Source organism: Salmo trutta, chromosome 23 (genome assembly GCF_901001165.1).
Source record: "Salmo trutta chromosome 23, fSalTru1.1, whole genome shotgun sequence".
Taxonomy (NCBI): domain Eukaryota; kingdom Metazoa; phylum Chordata; class Actinopteri; order Salmoniformes; family Salmonidae; genus Salmo; species Salmo trutta.
This window is the reverse complement of record NC_042979.1, coordinates 17,996,850-18,016,399: the sequence shown is the minus strand read 5'-3', so window position 1 is coordinate 18,016,399 and position 19,550 is coordinate 17,996,850. Positions and strand designations below refer to the sequence as shown.

General features: G+C 43.0%; 1 protein-coding gene across 2 annotated transcripts in view; it reads left to right on the top strand.

Annotated features, from left to right (window-relative positions):
* The window catches only part of LOC115159516 (myosin-IIIb), a 57,112-nt gene extending 37,659 nt beyond the window's left edge, over positions 1-19,453 (top strand). For both annotated transcript variants that reach the window (XM_029709310.1, XM_029709311.1), the window contains 16 exons: positions 21-132; positions 1,977-2,020; positions 2,222-2,281; positions 2,461-2,580; positions 4,913-4,998; positions 5,141-5,188; positions 5,320-5,367; positions 7,182-7,273; positions 7,744-7,920; positions 10,185-10,306; positions 10,610-10,803; positions 10,901-10,990; positions 11,149-11,314; positions 11,579-11,950; positions 18,723-18,795; positions 19,080-19,453. In XM_029709310.1, coding sequence (XP_029565170.1) covers positions 21-132; positions 1,977-2,020; positions 2,222-2,281; positions 2,461-2,580; positions 4,913-4,998; positions 5,141-5,188; positions 5,320-5,367; positions 7,182-7,273; positions 7,744-7,920; positions 10,185-10,306; positions 10,610-10,803; positions 10,901-10,990; positions 11,149-11,314; positions 11,579-11,950; positions 18,723-18,795; positions 19,080-19,087 — 1,812 coding nt within the window. In that variant the 3' untranslated portion in view covers positions 19,088-19,453. The remainder of the gene's footprint in view (positions 1-20; positions 133-1,976; positions 2,021-2,221; positions 2,282-2,460; positions 2,581-4,912; positions 4,999-5,140; positions 5,189-5,319; positions 5,368-7,181; positions 7,274-7,743; positions 7,921-10,184; positions 10,307-10,609; positions 10,804-10,900; positions 10,991-11,148; positions 11,315-11,578; positions 11,951-18,722; positions 18,796-19,079) is intronic.
* Positions 19,454-19,550: the final 97 nt, after the last annotated feature.

Genomic DNA, 19,550 nt, shown 5'->3' with positions numbered 1-19,550 from the left:
TCTCTCCTTTCTGTGTCCAGGTCCAGTATAATGGACTAGGTTTCCTAGAGAAGAACAGAGACACCATCCCAGCCAGCATCAGAAGCCTCTTCATTAACAGTGTCACGCCCCTACTCAGTCTCCTCTTCGCAGGTACATGAGGGAATCTGAATGTTTCTGTATTCAACAGCTCTGCACTTTGCCAGAAATGACCCAAACTTTTATTACTGCACAATCACTGATTTATGTACAGTACCAGTCAAAGGTTTGGACACACCTACTCATTCAAGGGTTTTTATTTATTTTTAATATTTTATACTTTGTAGAATAATAGTGAAGATATCAAAACTATGAAATAACACATAGAATCATGTAGTAACCAAAAAAGTGTTAAACAAATCAAAATATATTTGAGATTCTTCAAAGTAGCCACCCTTTGCCTTGATGACAGCTTTGCACACTCTTGGCATTCTCTCAACCAGCTTCATGAGGAGTCACCTGGAATGCATTTCAACAAACAGGTGTGCCTTGTTAAAAGTTAATTTGTAGAATTTCTTTCCTTAATGTGTTTGAGCCAATCAGTTTTGTTGTGACAAAGTAGGGGTGGTATAAGAAGATAACCCTATTTGGTAAAAGAACAAGTCCATATTATGTCAAGAACAGCTCAAATAAGCAAAGAGAAATTAGTCCATCATTACTTTAAGACATGAAGGTCATTCAATCCAGAAAAGTTTAAGAACTTTGAAAGTTTCTTCAAGTGCAGTTGCAAAAACCATCAAGCACTGATGAAACTGTCTCTGAGGACTGCCACAGGAAAGGAAGACCCAGAGTTACCTCTGCTGCAGAGGATAAGTTCATTAGAGTTACCAGCCTCAGAAATTGCATCCCAAATGAATGCTTCAGAGTTCAAGTAACAGACACATCTCAACATCAACTGTTCAGAGGGGACTGCATGAATCAGGCCTTCATGGTCATATTGCTGCAAATAAACCACTACTAAAGGACACCAGTAAGAGGAAGAGACTTGCTTGGGCCACGAAACGTGAGCAATGGACATTAGACCAGTGGAAATCTGTCCTTTGGTCTGATGAGTCCAAATTTGAGATTTTTGGTTCCAAACGCTGTGTCTTTGTGAGATGCAGAGTAGGTGAATGGATGATCTCTACATGTGTGGTTCCCACTGTGAAGCATGGACTAGGAAGTGTGATGGTGTGGGGATGCTTTGCTGGTGACACTGTGTTTTATTTAGAATTCAGGGCACACTTAATCAGCATGGCTACCACAGCATTCTGCAGCGATATGCCATCCATGTGGTTTGCGCTTTGTGGGACTATCATTTTGTTTTTCAACAGGACAATGACCCAAAACACACCTCCAGGCTGTGTAAGGGCTTTTTGACCAACAAGGAGTGTGATGGAGTGCTGCATCAGATGACCTGACCTCCACACTCACCCGTTGTCAACTCAATTTGAGATGGTTTGGGATGAGTTGGACCGCAGAGCGAAGGAAAATCAGCCAACAAGTACTCAGCATATGTGGGAACTCCTTCAAGACTCTTGGAAATGCATTCCTCATAAAGCTGGTTGAGAGAATGCCAAGCGTGTGCAAAGCTGTCATAAAGGCAAAGAGTGGTTACTTTGAAAAATCTCTCATATATTTTGATTTAACACTTTTTTTTTTTTTTGGTTACGACATGATTCTATGTTTTTTCATAGTTTTGATGTCTTCACTATTATTCTACTATGTAGAAAATAGTCAAAATAAAGAAAAACCCTTGAATGAGTAGGTGTCTTTTGACTGGTACTGTACGTCTGTGTACACCGTGAATGTTAAACTGTATCTATTAAAAATAATAAATGGGTACTCTTATCTGAAACCAGCAACATACCATTCACAGACTCAGTTTGAGAATTGTTCCAGTTTAAAACATTGATCACTGTCTGTCTGGCATCTCGCATATATTATTCACTTATGATTCATATTTGATGTCTTTTCAGCCACAATTTCCAGGACGGGCACCTTGATGCCACGCAAAGCCAAGGTAGGCACTGTAGATCATAAAATATTCAGAAGTCCAGTTTGAAAAAAATTCACCAAACGTAACAGAATATGATATACAGTAGATTCTGTAGAATGAATTACTTTAGGTTCCAAGCAGCCAGGGTCATATTTGGACCTTTCTTACAGTGCAAGTTCGAGCCAGAATGTGGGTTTAGAAGATGTTAAGTAATTTTTCTTTCAGCAAAAGGCAGATGACAACTTTAACTCAACTAGGAAACAGTCGGTGGGGGCCCAGTTTAAGGTAAGGCGGACGTTGACTTTATGTTACACATCTGGATTTATACATTTCTTATTTCTTAGCGTTAGATTTCAAAATGATGTATGAACAATACTGAAAACCCCTGTAACTATACCTACCTATAGACTGAACTGCTGTAAAATAAATATGCACAGATAATGGTTAGTGTGTCATACCTTCAGCACTCTCTGGCTGTGCTGATGGAGAAGATGTTTGTTGCCAGTCCTCACTTTGTCCGCTGCATCAAACCTAACGGCAGCAAGCTTCCTGATCAGGTGGACAACAAAATAGTCATGGACCAGGTGAGAACCAATATTTAATATTTTATTTTAATGTACTGTAGGCATGTTTATCTTATATTGGCGATGACGGTAGCAGCCAAAGCTTCAGTATTTCCTTTAGCTAGATTATTTCCTATGCTGGATGCATAGGCCTGAAATAACACAAGTCGTTTTGTGCATTTCCGGTTTGACCCCTTTTTCAGAATAATCAATGCTTTCAAAAGCTAAGGAAATGGTTCATTACAAAAGCTACACTACCGTTAAAAAGTTTGGGTTCACTTAGAAATGTCCTTGTTTTTGAAAGAAAAACACATTTTCTGTCCATGAAAATAAAATTGATCAGGCATACAGTGTAGACATTGTTAATGTTGTAAATGACTATTGTAGCTGGAAACTGCAGATTGTTTGTGGAATATCTACATTGTAGAGTTGCAAAGAAAAAGCCATATCTCAGACTGGCCAATAAAATATTAAGATGGGCAAAAGAACACAGACACTGGACAGAGGAACTCTGCCTAGAAGGCCAGCATCCCGGAGTCGCATCTTCACTGTTGACGTTGAGATCTTCAGTTTCTTGGCAATTTCTCGCATAGAATAGCCTTCATTTCTCAGACAAGAACAGACTGGCGAGTTTCAGAAGAAAGTTCTTTGTTTCTGGCCATTTTGAGCCTGTAATCGAGCCTACAAATGTTGATGCTCCCGATACTCAACTAGTCTAAAGAAGGCCAGTTTTATTGCTTCTTTAATCAGGATAACAGTTTTCAGCTGTGCTAACATAATTGCAAAAGGGTTTTCTAATGATCAATTAGCCTTTTAAAATGATAAACTTGGATTAGCTAACACAACGTGCCATTGGAACACAGGAGTGATGGTTGCTGATAATGGGCCTCTGTATGCCTATGTAGATATTCCACAAATCTGTCATTTCCAGCTACTATTGTCATTTACAACATTAACAATGTCTACACTGTATTTCTGATCAATTTGATGATATTTTAATGGACAAAAAAATGTGCTTTTCTTTAAAAAACAAGGACCTTTCTAAGTGAGTAGCAGGTGTTAATGCAAGTGTAGCGAAATGCTTGTGCTTCTACTTCCGGCCATGCAGTAATATCTAACAAGGAATCTACCAATTCCACAACAACTACCTTGTACACACAAGTGTAAAGGAATGAATACGAATATGTACATAAAAATATATAAATGAGTGATGGCCGAACGGCATAGGCAAGATGTAATAATGGTATAGAGTACAGTATATACATATGAGATGAGTAATGTAGGGTATGAAAACATTATATAAAGTGGCATTGTTTAAAGTGGCTAGTGATACATCTAATTACATCAAGATGGCAAGATGCAGTAGATGGGATTGGCGTACAGTATATACATATGAGATGAATAATGTAGGTTATGTAAACATTATCTAATATAAAGTGGCAAGTGATAAATTGATTACATAAATTTTCCCATTATTAAAGTGGCTTGAGTTGAGTCAGTATGTTGGCAGCAGCCACTCAATGTTAGTGATGGCTGTTTAACAGTCGTCTGGCCTTGAGACAAAAGCTGTTTTTCAGTCTCTCAGTCCAAGCTTTGATCCACCTGTACTGACCTCGCCTTCTGGATGTTAGCGGGGTGAACAGGCAGTGGCTCGGGTGGTTGCTGTCCTTGATGATCTTTTTGGCCTGAAACTATCTGAACTTGACCAATAAGAAACACTTTGCAAAGCGTTTTGCTTCAGTGTGCCCTAATGAACAAGACCCAGTCCCCAGTATGGTTATCAGTGGTTAGCTAAGCAGCAGCATCTAGGCACTAGGTTAGTGTGTCAGTGTCTGACTGACTGACGGTGGCGTATTAATAGGAAGTGGATTTGGAAACAATGGTTAATAACTGAAATAACTGAGATTGTGGTGGGTAGTCTGTGTTAAAGCTGATTTAACTTCTTATTCATTACATATGTATGTAGTTATAATGGCATAAGATGTTTACACTGTTCATCATTGAGCTCTCTGCTGTAGCTCTATTGCCCTCCATAAGCAAGACTAGGTTAAATCGTTTTCTTTTAAACAATCCCTCCCCCTTATCACCATCATAACTGTGTTTTATGTTACATCGCCACCTGCTGTTCAGCTTTGACATTGCATTTAGTTGCTGTTTGGGGTTTTAGGCTGGGTTTCTGTACAGCACTTTGAGATTTCAGCTGATGTACGAAGGGCTATATAAATAAATTTGATTTGATTTGTTAAAGTAAGTCCAGTAGGTCTCTGATATGGGCATCAATTACACCTGATTCTGCTTGGGGTATGTGGAACATATATTATATGATAACAAAGGATAATTGAAATGTTTCCAGCTGAGATACAACGGCCTGCTAGAAACCATCAGGATACGAAGAGATGGCTTCTCCTGGCGACCATCGTTCAAAGAATTTGCTCAGAGGTGTGTGTGTGTGTGTGTGCATTAATTGTAGCATGGCTACTGCAATCTTGGCCAACACAACAAATTGGATGTATGATATTGCTGTGCACTGCAGTTTTATTTTCAGCACACCATGCTAAAATGTTCTGTCTCCCCTCTTCAGGTACAACATTCTGCTGATGAAGCCAGATTTACCACTAACCAAGGAAAGGTATGTATAAAGACATGTGCGCTCATTCCTGCAATTAAAATAGATGACACACACCAACATCATGTTAGGGGATTTCGTAGACATTTGTCCATCTTATTAAATGTAACTTGTGTGGTTGGTGTCTTTTTCAGCTGCCTGTCCATCCTCAACACTACTGAGATACATGGCTGGAAGTGTGGGTAAGGCTTCATTAGTTGCCCTTGTTGTGTTCAATGAATTGGTCTAGAAAATTATTTGCCACGATCCGTCTGAGAAGACTAACTTACTTACTACTGAATCTTTCTGTAACAAAGCTTTCATAACTTCATCCAAGCCTGTAATTCAGGCTGTATTCCAATCAGATGATTCATGTTTTTATGCTGGAAGGAACAAGTCAGTGAATAGTTGATTTAGATTTCAGTTTCAATATATTTGGATCGCTGCCTACATTGAGACATGGGAACACTCATTACTAATAATTATCCCAGGTTCCAACTCGCCTAGTCCAACATTCAATCTTATAAAACTGTCAACTGAAAATCAGTCTGTCAAAAACAGCTCATTCTTCAGTTAACAGCTGTGTTGTCTTTGGCTTGTGAGGACAGCTCAGGGTTTATATTGACTAAAGATCTTTATCTCAATTGTACTCTTTCACCCTCTCGGTCCCTGCTCTTGCTTTCTCCTGCTGTGTGGCTCTTTAGAAATGTCCACAAATTACACTACATGACTAAAGGTATGTGGACACCTGCTCGTTGAACATCTCATTCCAAAACCATGGGCATTTATATGGAGTTGGTCCCCCCTTTGCTGCTATAACAGCCTCCACTCTTCTTGGAAGGCTTTCCACTAGATGTTGGAACATTGCTGCGGGTACTTGCTTCCATTCAGCCACAAGAGCATTAGTGAGGTCGGGCACTGATGTTGGGCGATTGGGCCTGACTCGCAGTCGGTGTTCCAATTCATCCCAAAGGTGTTCGATGGGGTTGAGGTCAGGGCTGTGTGCAGGCCAGTCAAGTTCTTCCGCACTGATCTCGACAAACCTTTTCTGTATGGACTTCGCTTTGTGCACAGTAGCATTGTTATGCTGTAACAGGAAAGGGCCTTCCCTAAACTGTTGCCTCAAAGTTGGAAGCACAGAATCATCTACAATGTGTATGCTGTAGCGTTAAGATTTCCCTTCACTGGAACTAAGGGGTCTAGCCCAAACCATGAAAACAGCCCCAGAACATTATTCCTCCTCCACCAAACTTTACAGTTGGTACTATGCATTTGTGCAGGTACCGTTCTCCTGGCATCCGCCAAACTGATTTGTCTGTCGGACTGCCAGATGGTGAAGAGTGAATCATCACTACAGAGAACTCATTTCCACTGGTCCAGAGTCCATTGGCAGCAAGCTTTACACCACTCCAGCCAACGTTTGGCATTGTGCATGGTGGTTAGGCTTGTATTCGGTTGCTCGACCATGGAAACACATTTCATGAAGCTCCGTACACACAGTTCTTGTGCTGACGTTGCTTCCAGAGGCAGTTTGGAACTCGGTAGTGAGTGTTGCAACCGAGGACAGATGACAGATGAGCTGTTGTTGCTCCTAGACCTTTCCACTTCACAATAACAGCACTTACAGTTGAACGGGGCAGCTCTAGCAGGGCAAAAATTTGACAAACTGACAGTCTTGTGACGGTGCCACGTTAAAATTCAATGAGCTCTTCAGTAAGGCCATTCTACAGCCAATGTTTGTTTTGTCTATGGAGATTGCATGGCTGTGCTCTATTTTATACACCTGTCAGCAACAGATGTGGCAGAAATATCAGAATCCACTAATTTGAAGGGGTGTCCACATACTTTTGTATATATTGTGTATGAATATGGCTTAATGACAGTACTGAAGTTGATTGGAAATCTTTCTCTCTAATTTTCTCTCTGATTTAACAGTGCTTTATGCAACAATTCCCCGTGCAAATAGCGCTCAATATCTATAAACATTGTTTAAACTGTCTCTCTCTTTTTGTGGCAGCTCGTCTCGTATGTTCTTTAAATATTGGCACCAGGAGGAGTTGGCCAGGCTGTTAGAGAGACTTGGCAAGGCAGCGCTTGTCATCCAGAAAGGTAAGGGCCACAAACTGTAGTCTCTGGAACATAATCTCTTAAATGTCTGTCAAAGTAATTGAATTGGTATCTGTGAGATGTTGCTGCTTTTGAACTTAAGCCTGAGGGTAAAAACCCTTTCAGGTCGGTAGACTAGGTTATTATCATTGAAGTAAACATTGAAGTAAATCATGATGGGACATGATTAAACGAACATTACCATCAGCAAGATGCATGCAGTTTTAAGGGCGACCTTCAGTCTTTGCGTTGCGACCCCTCACCCCACTGCAGGATAGATGATAATTTCTCTGGCATACTGTCTGGTATCTTGATTTCATGGCCTGTGCTTACTGTAGCATCATTTTGCATCGTAATGTGGTCCTTTATCACAAATACCATTCATTAGTAATGTTTCTCTCCTCCCTACGTCTCTCTCCTTTCTATGTCTCATCACTGCATCTCTCTCTCTCTTCACATTCTCACTGTTGCAGACTACCGTTCACTGCGCTGCAGGAGGAAGTACTTGTCCCTGCTGGTGGAGGTGCACAGACAGAGGCAGGCCCAGAGAGAGAGGGCGGAGAGAGAAGCCAGGGAGGAGGAGGAGGAGAAGAGGCAGGAGCTGGAGGAGGAGATGAGGAGGCGACTGGACATGGAGCAGGAGAACAAGAGTAAGGAAGCAGAGTATCTCTCTCCCTCTCTTACTCACCTACAGTGCATTCGGAAAGTATTCAGACCTTCCCCTTTTCCACTTTTTGTTACGTTACAGCCTTATTCTAAAATTTATCAAAAAAAAGGTTTTTAGAAATAGTAGCACATTTATAAAAAAATAGAAAAAAATACCTTATTTACATAAGTATTCAGACCCTTTGCTCTGAGACTTGAAATTGAGCTCCAGGTGCATCCTGTTTCCATTGATCATCCTTGATGTTTTTACAACTTGATTGGAGTTCATCTGTGGTAAATTTAAATTGATTGGACATGATTTGGAAAGGCACACACCTGTCTATATAAGGTCCCACAGTTGACAGTGCATGTCAGAGCAAAAACCAAGCCATGAGGTCGACGCAAATATCCGTATTGCTCCGAGACAGGATTGTGTCAAGGCACAGATCTGGGGAAGGGTACCAAAAAAATGTCTGCAGCATTGAAGGTCTCTAAGAACACCCTGGCCTCCATCATTCTTAAAAAGAAATTTGGAACCACCAAGACTCTTTCTAGAACTGTCCGCCCAGCCAAACTGAGCAATCGGTAGAAAAGGGCTTTGGTCAGGGAGGTGACCAAGAACTCGATGGTCACTCTGACAGAGCTCCAGAGTTCCTCTGTGGAGATGGGTGAACCTTTGAGAAGGACAACCATCTCTGCAGCACTCCACCAATCAGGCCTTTATGGTAGAGGGGCCAGACGGATGCCACTCCCCAGTAAAAGGCACATGATAGCCTGCTTGGCGTTTGCCAAAAGGCACCTAAAGGACTCTCGGACCATGAGAAACAAGATTCTTTGGTCTGATGAAACCAAGATTGAACTCTTTGGCCTGAATGCCAAGCGTCATGTCTGGAGGAAAGCTGGCACCATCCCTATGAGCATGGTGGTGGCAGCATTATGCTGTGGGGATGTTTTTCAGCGGCAGTGACTGGGAGACTAGTCAGGACCGAGGAAAAGATGAACGGAGCAAAGTACAGAGAGATCCTTGATGAAAACCTGCTCCAGAGCGCTCCGGACCTCAGACTGGGGCGAAGGTTCACCTTCCAACAGGACAGCGACCCTAAGCACACAGCCAAGACAACGCAGGAGTGGCTTCGGGACAAGTCTCTGAATGTCCTTGAGTGGCCCAGCCAGAGCCTGGACTTGAACCCGGTCTCTGGAGAAACCTGAAAATAGCTGTGCAGCAACGCTCTCCATCCAACCTGACAGAGGTTCCGCAGAGAAGAATGGGAGAAACTCCCCAAATACAGGTGTGCCAAGCTTATAGCATCATACCCAAGAAGACTCGAGGCTGTAATCACTGCCAAAGGTGCTTCGACAAAGTACTGATTAAGCTGTCTGAATACTTGTTTCAGTAGTTTTTTGAAAATAAATATTTAACAACCTGGTTTTGCTTTGTCATTGTGGGTTATTGTGCATAGAGTGATGAAGAGAAAAAAATAACTATTTAATCAATTTTAGAATAAGGCTGAAACATGGAAAAACTCAAGGGGTCTGAATTCACCTACTTGTTCTGTTTCTCCCTAACGCTGTTCTATTTTTGTTCTTTACATCCACCCTTCTTCGAACTCTCTCTCTACCCCTCTGTGCACATTGACAAACACATTTCAGTATGACTTAAATCAATAATTCAGCATTCAAGAATGTGTAATGATCCTTGTCACTCACTGTATGAATACACTGAGTGTACACAACATTAAGAACATTGTCCTAATATTAAGTTACACCACCCCCTTTTGCCCTCAGAACAGCCTCAATTCATCAGGGGTATCAAAAGCGTTCCACAGGGATGCTGGCCCATGTTGACTCCAATGCTTCCCATGTCAAGTCCTGTGGGTGGTGGACCATTCTTGATACACATGGGAAACTGTTGTGTGAAAACACAGACTGCAACGTTGCAGTTCTTGACACAAACCAGTCTGCCTGGCACCTGCTATCATACCCCGTTCAAAGGCACTTAAATCTTTTGTCTTGCCCATTCACCCTCTGAATGGCACACGTACACAATCCATGTCTTAAGGCTTAAAAATACTTATTTAACCTGTCTCCTCCCCTTCATCTACACTGATTGAAGTGGATTTAACAAGTGACATCAATAAGGGATCATAGCTTTCACCTGGAGTCACCTGGTCAGTCGATGGCATTGAAAGAGCAGGTGTTCTTAATGTTTTGTACAGCCAGTGTAGCTTTGAGTGCTGTGTTAACTGGGGTGGGTGTGTGTGTGTCTCAGGGCCATTCTCTCCACCCGTGCCCCTACCCAGGAGAAAGAAGCCACAGCCCCAGCCTCGCTCTATCCTGCCCACTGCTACCCACCTGGCTCCTGTCCCACGGCCCCGCAGCAAACAGTTTGAGGTGAGCCATACTCAACAGTCTACACTGGTAACCTTGATTTTAATTGAGAACTGTAAGAAGTAATTTGCAGGAAATAATCTCATGTTGAGCCTCTGTTTTAAATATCTCTGGTGCTAGCAAGCACTGGCTAGCCCACAGACAGCATGTTGGTGGGAACCATGCTATTGACTGATCTTGTACCCTTCGGCAATCCATCTCCCACTCTATACCCTGACATCCACTCCCAGTCTTTGATGACTAAATTTGACCCTAAACTGAGCCTTAAACGACCCTACAATTTACGGTTCCCTCTGTTTCTCCAAGGCCACTCCCTTTGATAACCTGGAGGTGCATATTGGACTGGCTGAGCTGGTGGGCCAGGTAGGGGGAGAGGAGCGAGCCAGGGAGAGGAGCAAGAAGAGGAAGAACACCATCCGCTGGTTCAAGGAGACGCAGGCCCGCAAGGTGGTCCACAATGGAGCCTTCCCCTGCTGGTTCCATGGCATGATTACACGCAGGTCAGTAAGAGAGGACGTCAAATGCACATGTACGCAAATTCTCATTCAGATTTCGTTGTGGTTTTAACAAGTCTCTCTGTGTATGTCTCCTCTACAGACAAGCAGAGGATCTGATGACGGACAAGCCTGTGGGCTGTTTTCTGATTCGTGTGGGACAGAGCCGGGAGGGTTACACACTAACATATAAGTAAGACTGAGGATGACAAACTGGATTTAAACACAGATTCATCCACCAAATGACACAGGAGACATTAAACCCCTAACCTCTCGTTTGGACCTCATCCTTTGTGACCTATGTGTACCCTTTACCCTCTGACCTTGGCCTCTCCGTCTATCTGCTGTCAGGGGGGCGAACCGCTGCAGGCACTTTATGATTGAGATGCAGTCCAATGGGAAGTATGTGATCCTGGGGGAGGATAAGGCTCATCCCTCCCTGCCTGATCTGGTGCAGCACCACAGCCAGGTGGGCATCAAGCCCTTCAACGAGCTGCTCAGCACGCCCTGTGGACAGGTCAGCATCGGGTCAAACCCCTTTTAGGGTCTGCCTCCTGTCAAATACTGTCTTGAATATATCCACAGTTGGAACAGGGTCTGCCAGGACCTGTGTGCAATACTGAACAGTAACAATGGATCATCAAACATTTATGCATTTTATGTAGTCTGGGAAGAGCCATAAGCTTTTCAGAAAGCTTATAGCAAGTATTTTACAATCTACAATCTGCATGCATGGACTGTTCCAGATTTAATGTAAGCAAATTTGAATCTGCTGTTTCAGACATGTGACCAGAACACAGACTACGAGGACTTGAAGGGCCTGGACCTCCTGGCTACAGCCAACCACGGGAGCCCCAAGTCTGGGGAGGAGGGCGAGTCAACCCCCGACCCCGTCCAACTGGAGCTCCAGCGGCTCTTCCTGCCCCCGGGGCAGAGCCCCAGCCTGGAGTCCCAGAGACCCCCTGTCCTCAGGCGGATATCTGACCGAAGACACCGGTCCGAGGCTGGAGGAGGGGAGGCCCGCGGAGGGAGGAGAGGGGAGAGAGGAGAGGGGGAAGAAGAGGAGGATGAGACTGACCACAAGAGCAGGTCATTCCCCCGGTTGTATCCTTCCATCCGATTGGCTATGAGGGAGATCCAGCAGATCCAACAGGTGAGAGGCAATGATGAGAAGAGGGAAGAGGGAGAAAGGATGGATAAATGGAGGGAAAGAGAGATGTAGAGGCAGACTTTAATGTGTGATTGAACACATGGTGTCGAGTTGAATGGCCTATGTATTAATGCTGGATCCAGGTTATCATTGTTTATCAATGAAATTACACACCTTGAAATGTCAGTCTATAGAACTGATTGGGTACATTTTGGTCTATTGCTAGAACTGGTGTAGGTACATCTGCGTATAGATAGCAGTCATTATATGGTGTTGTTGAACCGTTTAAAGGGCATCTGCACTTCCTGATTTGACCTCGTTTTTCATCAATGCTCATTAAGAAATGCCAGCGGCCATGACTGAATGCAAACGAATTGTCTTGGGGGGTGTGGTTTGATGTGGGTGTTTTTGCCATTCAATCACAACAGAAGGACAGTAGCTAACCAGTTTGAGTTGAAACATTATTGAAAGCAACCTGGCAACATGCATCAAACATGTCATCAGGTTTGCATGATTATGAGCTAGCTAGCTAGCTAACAGGGAGCAAACCTGTCTTCAGATACAATGTTAGCTATGCATATCTTCCTCTCAAATTTGTATTTGTTTTATTTCATCTTTATTTAACTAGGCAAGTCAGTTAAGAACAATTGTGCGCCACCCTATGGGACTCCCAATCAAGTCCAGATGTGATAAAGCCTGGATTTGAACCAGGGTGTCTGCAGTGACACCTCTTGCACTGAGATGCTGTGCCTTAGACTGCTGCACCACTCGGGAGCCCTAGTAAGGCTGATGGAGCAGTTCAGAATGCTCCATCGTTCACATTTTAGGTGCAGCAATGTGCACACGGCGGTAGACCTGCGCGCAAATGTTCCAAAATTCAATTTGCGGAAAAATACCGTTCTAAAATGCACACCACTCATGCGAGCGGTTTCATGGACAGAGATGGAAAGGTAGAAAGAGGGGAGATCTAAAGATGCAACAACCATCATGGGTTGCTAATATAACTAGGATTATGCCTTTGACTGATAGACAATGAAAGAAAGTTGAAAGAAAACCAATAGAACAGGAGAACGCATATGAGGAAGTCTATAAAATAATTGTCTCCACATTTCTATGGTGCATTTTGGCTATAGGCTACTTTGAAGCAAGCAACATGCCTCATAATATGAAGTAAAACGTCCAGGTTTCTCATTTAATTAATAAGAGGGCGCCTTTCCTTCGCTGGGCGGGCCGTTTGGGGAAATTTTGGCAAAGTATCCAGGCGCCACTACACCACTGCTACTTACCAACAACACACCAGTCTCAGGTTTGATTGTTTGACAGCCCAAGTAGAAACTAGTCAGATGTAATTCATATCCTGGCAATCTGTCCAAGTTTGTTGAATAACTTTATGGAATCCCATTTTCACTAGAGTAGCTATTTCCCAAGAAAGGGCAAGTACTAACCACACGTCTTGTCTGGGGAAGAGGTTCCAGTCGGCAAGTTTGCTTTGAGTGACCCCGGTGCCCCGTGTGGTTGGGGTTTACTGATTTTTGACCATTCTATTGGTCCTCCTTAGGGGATGTCTCTGCCTGCCCAGGGTACCGGTCCATGCAAAGCGACGCAGTCACTTACCAAACTCTGTTTTGGACGACACTGACTTTATGACTTTTTTATTTTTTATTTATTTTTTTGCTTTTCCAAGATGGCGTAGCAGTTCAGACGTCCTGTCGTGTCCCGTGTGTGTGTATATATATATATATATATATATATATATATATATATATATATATATATATATATATATATATATATATATATATATATATATATATATATATTTACATATTTTTTCTTCACTTATCTTTTTACATTTTTTTTATTTTTTATTCTAAATACTCAACCTCAAAGCACTCTCCTGCAACCCGCTTCATCAATTGAAAAAAAAAAAAGAAAGTATTATTTACCTCATCTGAATTCCACGACAGAAGCTAGCCAGAGGTTAGCCATTTTCACTGGCTAACGTTGAAGTTCAGCTAGCTACGGTTAGCTGTCCTCAGCTATCCATTAGCTCGAAAAGCTATCGCCAGTTTTTGTACAGCGCGACTCAGACCAGAGCATATCGGACCTATTCTCTCTCCTTTCCTCGATTTCTACCGCAGGCTCTGGACATTTACACCTGGATCTTGCAGCTAACTAGCTGCTACCTGAGTGACTATTGGCAACGTCGGTCACGGAATTAACACACACTATTACGGAGCTTGCTAGCTAGCCAGCTGAAGAGTTCCGTCAGCCACTCGTGGGCTATTCCTGAGCTAGCCAGCTGAAGTGTCTCCTGGGCTACAACTCACCTATCCTGACCCGTTTTACTGCCGATGCGGAGCCCCATTGGGTCTTCACGACTGGATCACCGACGTTATCTGCCCGAGGGAGTTGTCCAACTGGCCCCTCCGTCGCGACGTAACCTGATCGCCCATCTGCGGTCTTTTCGGCTGCGATCTGAATAGGTCTGTCGGACACTTTTCTTGGGCCACTATAACTATTTTGCCAACTTGGACAGGTCCCCCCTTCCACACGGAACCCCACTAACCCACAGACGGAAACGCACGAGGCGGCTAAAAACAGACCTCCCTCCCATCTTCCACCAGCTTGCTACCTATGGCCCGGCTAGCTGTCTGAATCTCACTGGACCCTCTGATCACTCGGCTAAGCATGCCTCTCCTTAATGTCAATATGCCTTGTCCATTGCTGTTCTGGTTAGTGTTTATTGGCTTATTTCACTGTAGAGCCTCTAGCCCTGCTCATTATACCTTATCCAACCTCTCAGTTCCTCCACCCACACATGCTATGACATCTTCTGGTTTCAATGATATTTCTAGAGACAATATCTCTCTCATAATCACTAAATGCCTAGGTTTACCTCCTCTGTACTCACATCCCACCATACCTTTGTCTGTACATTATACCTTGAAGCTATTTTATCGCCCCCAGATACCTGCTCCTTTTTCTCTCTATTCTGGACGTCACAGACGACCAATTCTTATAGCTTTTAGCCGTACCCTCATACTTATTCTTCTCTGCTCCGCTGGGGATGTAGAGGTGAATCCAGGCCCTGCAGTGCCTGGCTCCACACCTACTCCCCAGGCGCTCTCTTTTGATGACTTCTGTAACCGTAATAGCCTTGGTTTCATGCATGTTAACATTAGAAGCCTCCTCCCTAAGTTTGTTTTATTCACTGCTTTAGCACACTCTGCCAACCCGGATGTCCTAGCTGTGTCTGAATCTTGGCTTAGGAAGTCCACCAAAAACTGTGAAATCTTCATCCCTAACTACAACGTTTTCAGACAAGATAGAACGACCAAAGGGGGCGGTGTAGCTTGCAGAGTTCTGTCCTGCTATCCAGGTCTGTACCCAAACAATTTGAACTTCTACTTTTAAAAATCCACCTCTCCAAAAACAAGTCTCTCACCGTTGCCGCCTGCTATAGACCCCCCTCGGCCAATTATTAATGAACCCACCAGGTACAACCCCAAAGCCGCAAACACTGGCACCCTCATAGATATCATCCTAACCAATGTGCCCTCTAATTACACCTCTGCTGTTTTCAACCAAGATCTCAGCGATCACTGCCTCATTGCCTGCACCCGTAATGGGTCAGCGGTCAAACGACCTCCACTCATCACTGTCAAACGCTCCCTGAAACATTTCAACGAGCAAGCCTTTCTAATCGACCTGGCCCTGGTATCATGGAAGGATATTGACCTCATCCCGTCAGTAGAGGATGCCTGGTTATTTTTTTAAAATGCCTTCCTCTCCATCTTAAATAAGCATGCCCCTTTCAAGAAATGTAGAACCAGGAACAGATATAGCCCTTGGTTCTCCCCAGACCTGACTGCCCTTAACCAACACAAAAATATCCTGTGGCGTTCTGCATTAGCATCGAACTGCCCCCGCGATATGCAACTTTTTAGGGAAGTTAGAAACCAATACACACAGGCAGTTAGAAACGCCAAGGCTAGCTTTTTCAAACAGAAATTTGCTTCGTGCAACTCCAACTCTAAAAAGTTCTGGGACATTGTAAAGTCCATGGAGAATAAGAACACCTCCTCCCAACTGCCCACTGCACTGAGGATAGGAAACTCTGTCACCACCGATAAGCCCACTATAATTGAGAATTTCAATAAGCATTTTTCTACGGCTGGCCATGCTTTCCACCTAACTACCCCTACTGCATTCAACAGCACTGCACCCCCCACAGCTACTCGCCCAAGCCTCCCCCATTTCTCCTTCTCCCAAATCCATTCAGCTGATGTTCTGAAAGAGCTGCAAAATCTGGACCCCTACAAATCAGCTGGGCTTGACAATCTGGACCCTTTCTTTCTAAAATTATCTGCCGAAATTATTGCAACCCCTATTACTAGCCTGTTCAACCTCTCTTTCGTGTCGTCTGAGATTCCCATAGATTGGAAAGCAGCTGCTGTCATCCCCCTCTTCAAAGGAGGTGACACTCTTGACCCAAATTGCTACAGACCTATATCCATCCTACCCTGCCTTTCTAAGGTCTTCGAAAGCCAAGTCAACAAACAGATTACCGACTATTTTGAATCCCACCGCACCCTCTCCGCTATGCAATCTGGTTTCAGAGCTGGTCATGGGTGCACCTCAGCCACTCTCAAGGTCCTAAACGACATCGTAACCGCCATCGATAAGAAACATTACTGTGCTGCCGTATTCATTGACCTGGCCAAAGCTTTTGACTCTGTTAATCACCACATCCTCATCGGCAGACTTAGTAGCCTTGGTTTCTCAAACGATTGCGTCGCCTGGTTCACCAACTACTTCTCTGACAGAGTTCAGTGTGTCAAATCGGAGGGCCTACTGTCTGGACCTCTGGCAGTCTCTATGGGGGTACCACAGGGTTCAATTCTTGGGCCAACTCTTTTCTCTGTATACATAAATGATGTCGCTCTTGCTGCTGGTGAATCTCTGATCCACCTCTACGCAGACGACACCATTCTGTATACTTCTGGCCCTTCTTTGGACACTGTGTTAACAACCCTCCAGACGAGCTTCAATGCCATTCAACTCTCCTTCCGTGGTCTCCAACTGCTCCTAAACACAAGTAAAACTAAATGCATGCTCTTCAACCGATCGCTGCCTGCACCTGCCCGCCCATCCAGCATAACTTCTCTGGACGGTTCTAACTTAGAATTTGTGGACAACTACAAATACCTAGGTGTCTGGTTAGACTGTAAACTCTCCTTCCAGACTCACATCAATCATCTCCAATCCAAAGTGAAATCTAGAATTGGCTTCCTATTTCGCAACAAAGCATCCTTCACTCATGCTGCCAAACATACCCTCGTAAAACTGACCATCCTACCAATCCTCGACTTCGGCGATGTCATTTACAAAATAGCCTCCAATACCCTACTCAACAAGCTGGATGCAGTCTATCACAGTGCCATCCGTTTTGTCACCAAAGCCCCATATACAACCCACCACTGCGACCTGTATGCTCTCGTTGGCTGGCCTTCACTTCATAATCGTCGCCAAACACATTGGCTCCAGGTCATCTACAAGACCCTGCTAGGTAAAGTCCCCCCTTATCTCCGCTCACTGGTCACCATAGCAGCACCCACCTGTAGCACGCGCTCCAGCAGGTATATCTCTCTGGTCACCCCTAAAGCCAACTCCTCCTTTGGTCGTCTCTCCTTCCAGTTCTCAGCTGCCAATGACTGGAACGAACTACAAAAATCTCTAAAACTGGAAACACTTATCTCCCTCACTAGCTTTAAGCACCAGCTGTCAGAGCAGCTCACAGATCTCTGCATCTGTACATAGCCCATCTTTAATTGAGCCCAAACTACTACCTTTTCCCCTACTGTATTTATTTATTTTATTTATTTTGCTCCTTTGCACCATATTATTTATATTTTAACTTTTAACTTTCTTCAAACTACAAATCTACCATTCCAGTGTTTTTCTTGCCATACTTTATTTACTTTGCCACCATGGCATTTTTTTGCCTTTACCTCCATTATCTCACATCACTTGCTCACATTGTATATAGTCTTATTTTTTTCTACTGCATCATTGATTGTATGTTGTTTTACTCCATGTGTAACTCTGTGTTTTTGTATGTTGTCGAACTGCTTTGCTTTATCTTGGCCAGGTCGCAATTGTAAATGAGAACTTGTTCTCAACTTGCCTACCTGGTTAAATAAAGGTGAAATAAATAAATAAATAAATGAACAATAGCGGTGCGGGTAAAATCACTGGGGGGGGGGGGGAGGAAATTAAATAACATATTACAACCTATGTGTTGTGATAATTGCGTTGTTTGCTCTATAACCTGTTAGTTCATATGCCTTGCGACCGTGATGTGTGTGTGTGTGTGTGTATGTATGTGTATATATATGTGTATATATATATATATACATGCATACATGCATACATGCATACATGCATACATGCATACATATATGCATACATATATATATGCATACATACAGTTGAAGTCGGAAGTTTACATACACCTTAGCCAAATACATTTAAACTCAGTTTTTCACAATTCCTGACATTTAATCCTAATAAAAATGCCCTGTCTTAGGTCAGTTAGGATCACCACTTTATTTTAAGAATGTGAAATGTCAGAATAATAGTAGAAAATGATTTATTTCAGCTTCTATTTCTTTCATCACATTCCCAGGTGGGTCAGAAGTTTACATACACTCAATTAGTATTTGGTAGCATTGCCTTTAAATTGTTTAACGTGGGTCAAACGTTTCTGCAGCATTTTCCAGATGGCCAGGATCAGAGCCCCTCTATCTCTCACAGTACCACCAACCCCTCCTGGAGGAAGACCGGTAGGTCTTGCATGGCATAACATTGCAATATATTGTTTTTAGACATGTCTCTATCATGTAGAATAGGGAATGATGTCAGCTCTATTCATTCACATTTCATTACGTTCCTGCGCTGCCTCCCAAAACCCAACACACCATAATGTTGTGCCTGTCTGAGTATGCACGCCTTTCTTCCTGCATGTATTTTATATACATATAAATAACCAACACCTTTTCAAGCAGAATCAAGTATTTAGCCAAGTAGTGGTTTACACTGACTTATGCCTTTTTTTTGTCTGTTGCAGATTCATAACCCATGGGATGGAGGGAGTTAATGCTATTTGTTGTTTTTCCCCAACTGAATGAGTTAACTGGACCATATTCTGTCTAAGCTTTATCCATGAACAAATTGTAAGGAGATACTTCCTTGTTTACTAGTGTTTTATTTGTTTTATTTTGTAACGATTTTAATTTACATGTGTTAATGAGTTTTATGTTTCTGATTGTATTGTTGTTTTATATGTTTATTTAAATGTAAATTATGCAGTGGGAATGTTTACATTCTGTGATTTACTGAATATTTTTATTTGTTTACATTTTAGATATCTGGTTGTCAAGTTTTTTTTTTCTTCCCCCATAATAAAATCTGCATGTGTTAACACATCATGGCTCTCTTTCACTTCAGTCATCAGTGAGTTTTTTTTACCGTTAAAGAATCAGCCAATAGGCACGCAGACCTGTAGAGAGGAGTGGTTTTGTTTTTTAACTTATATATT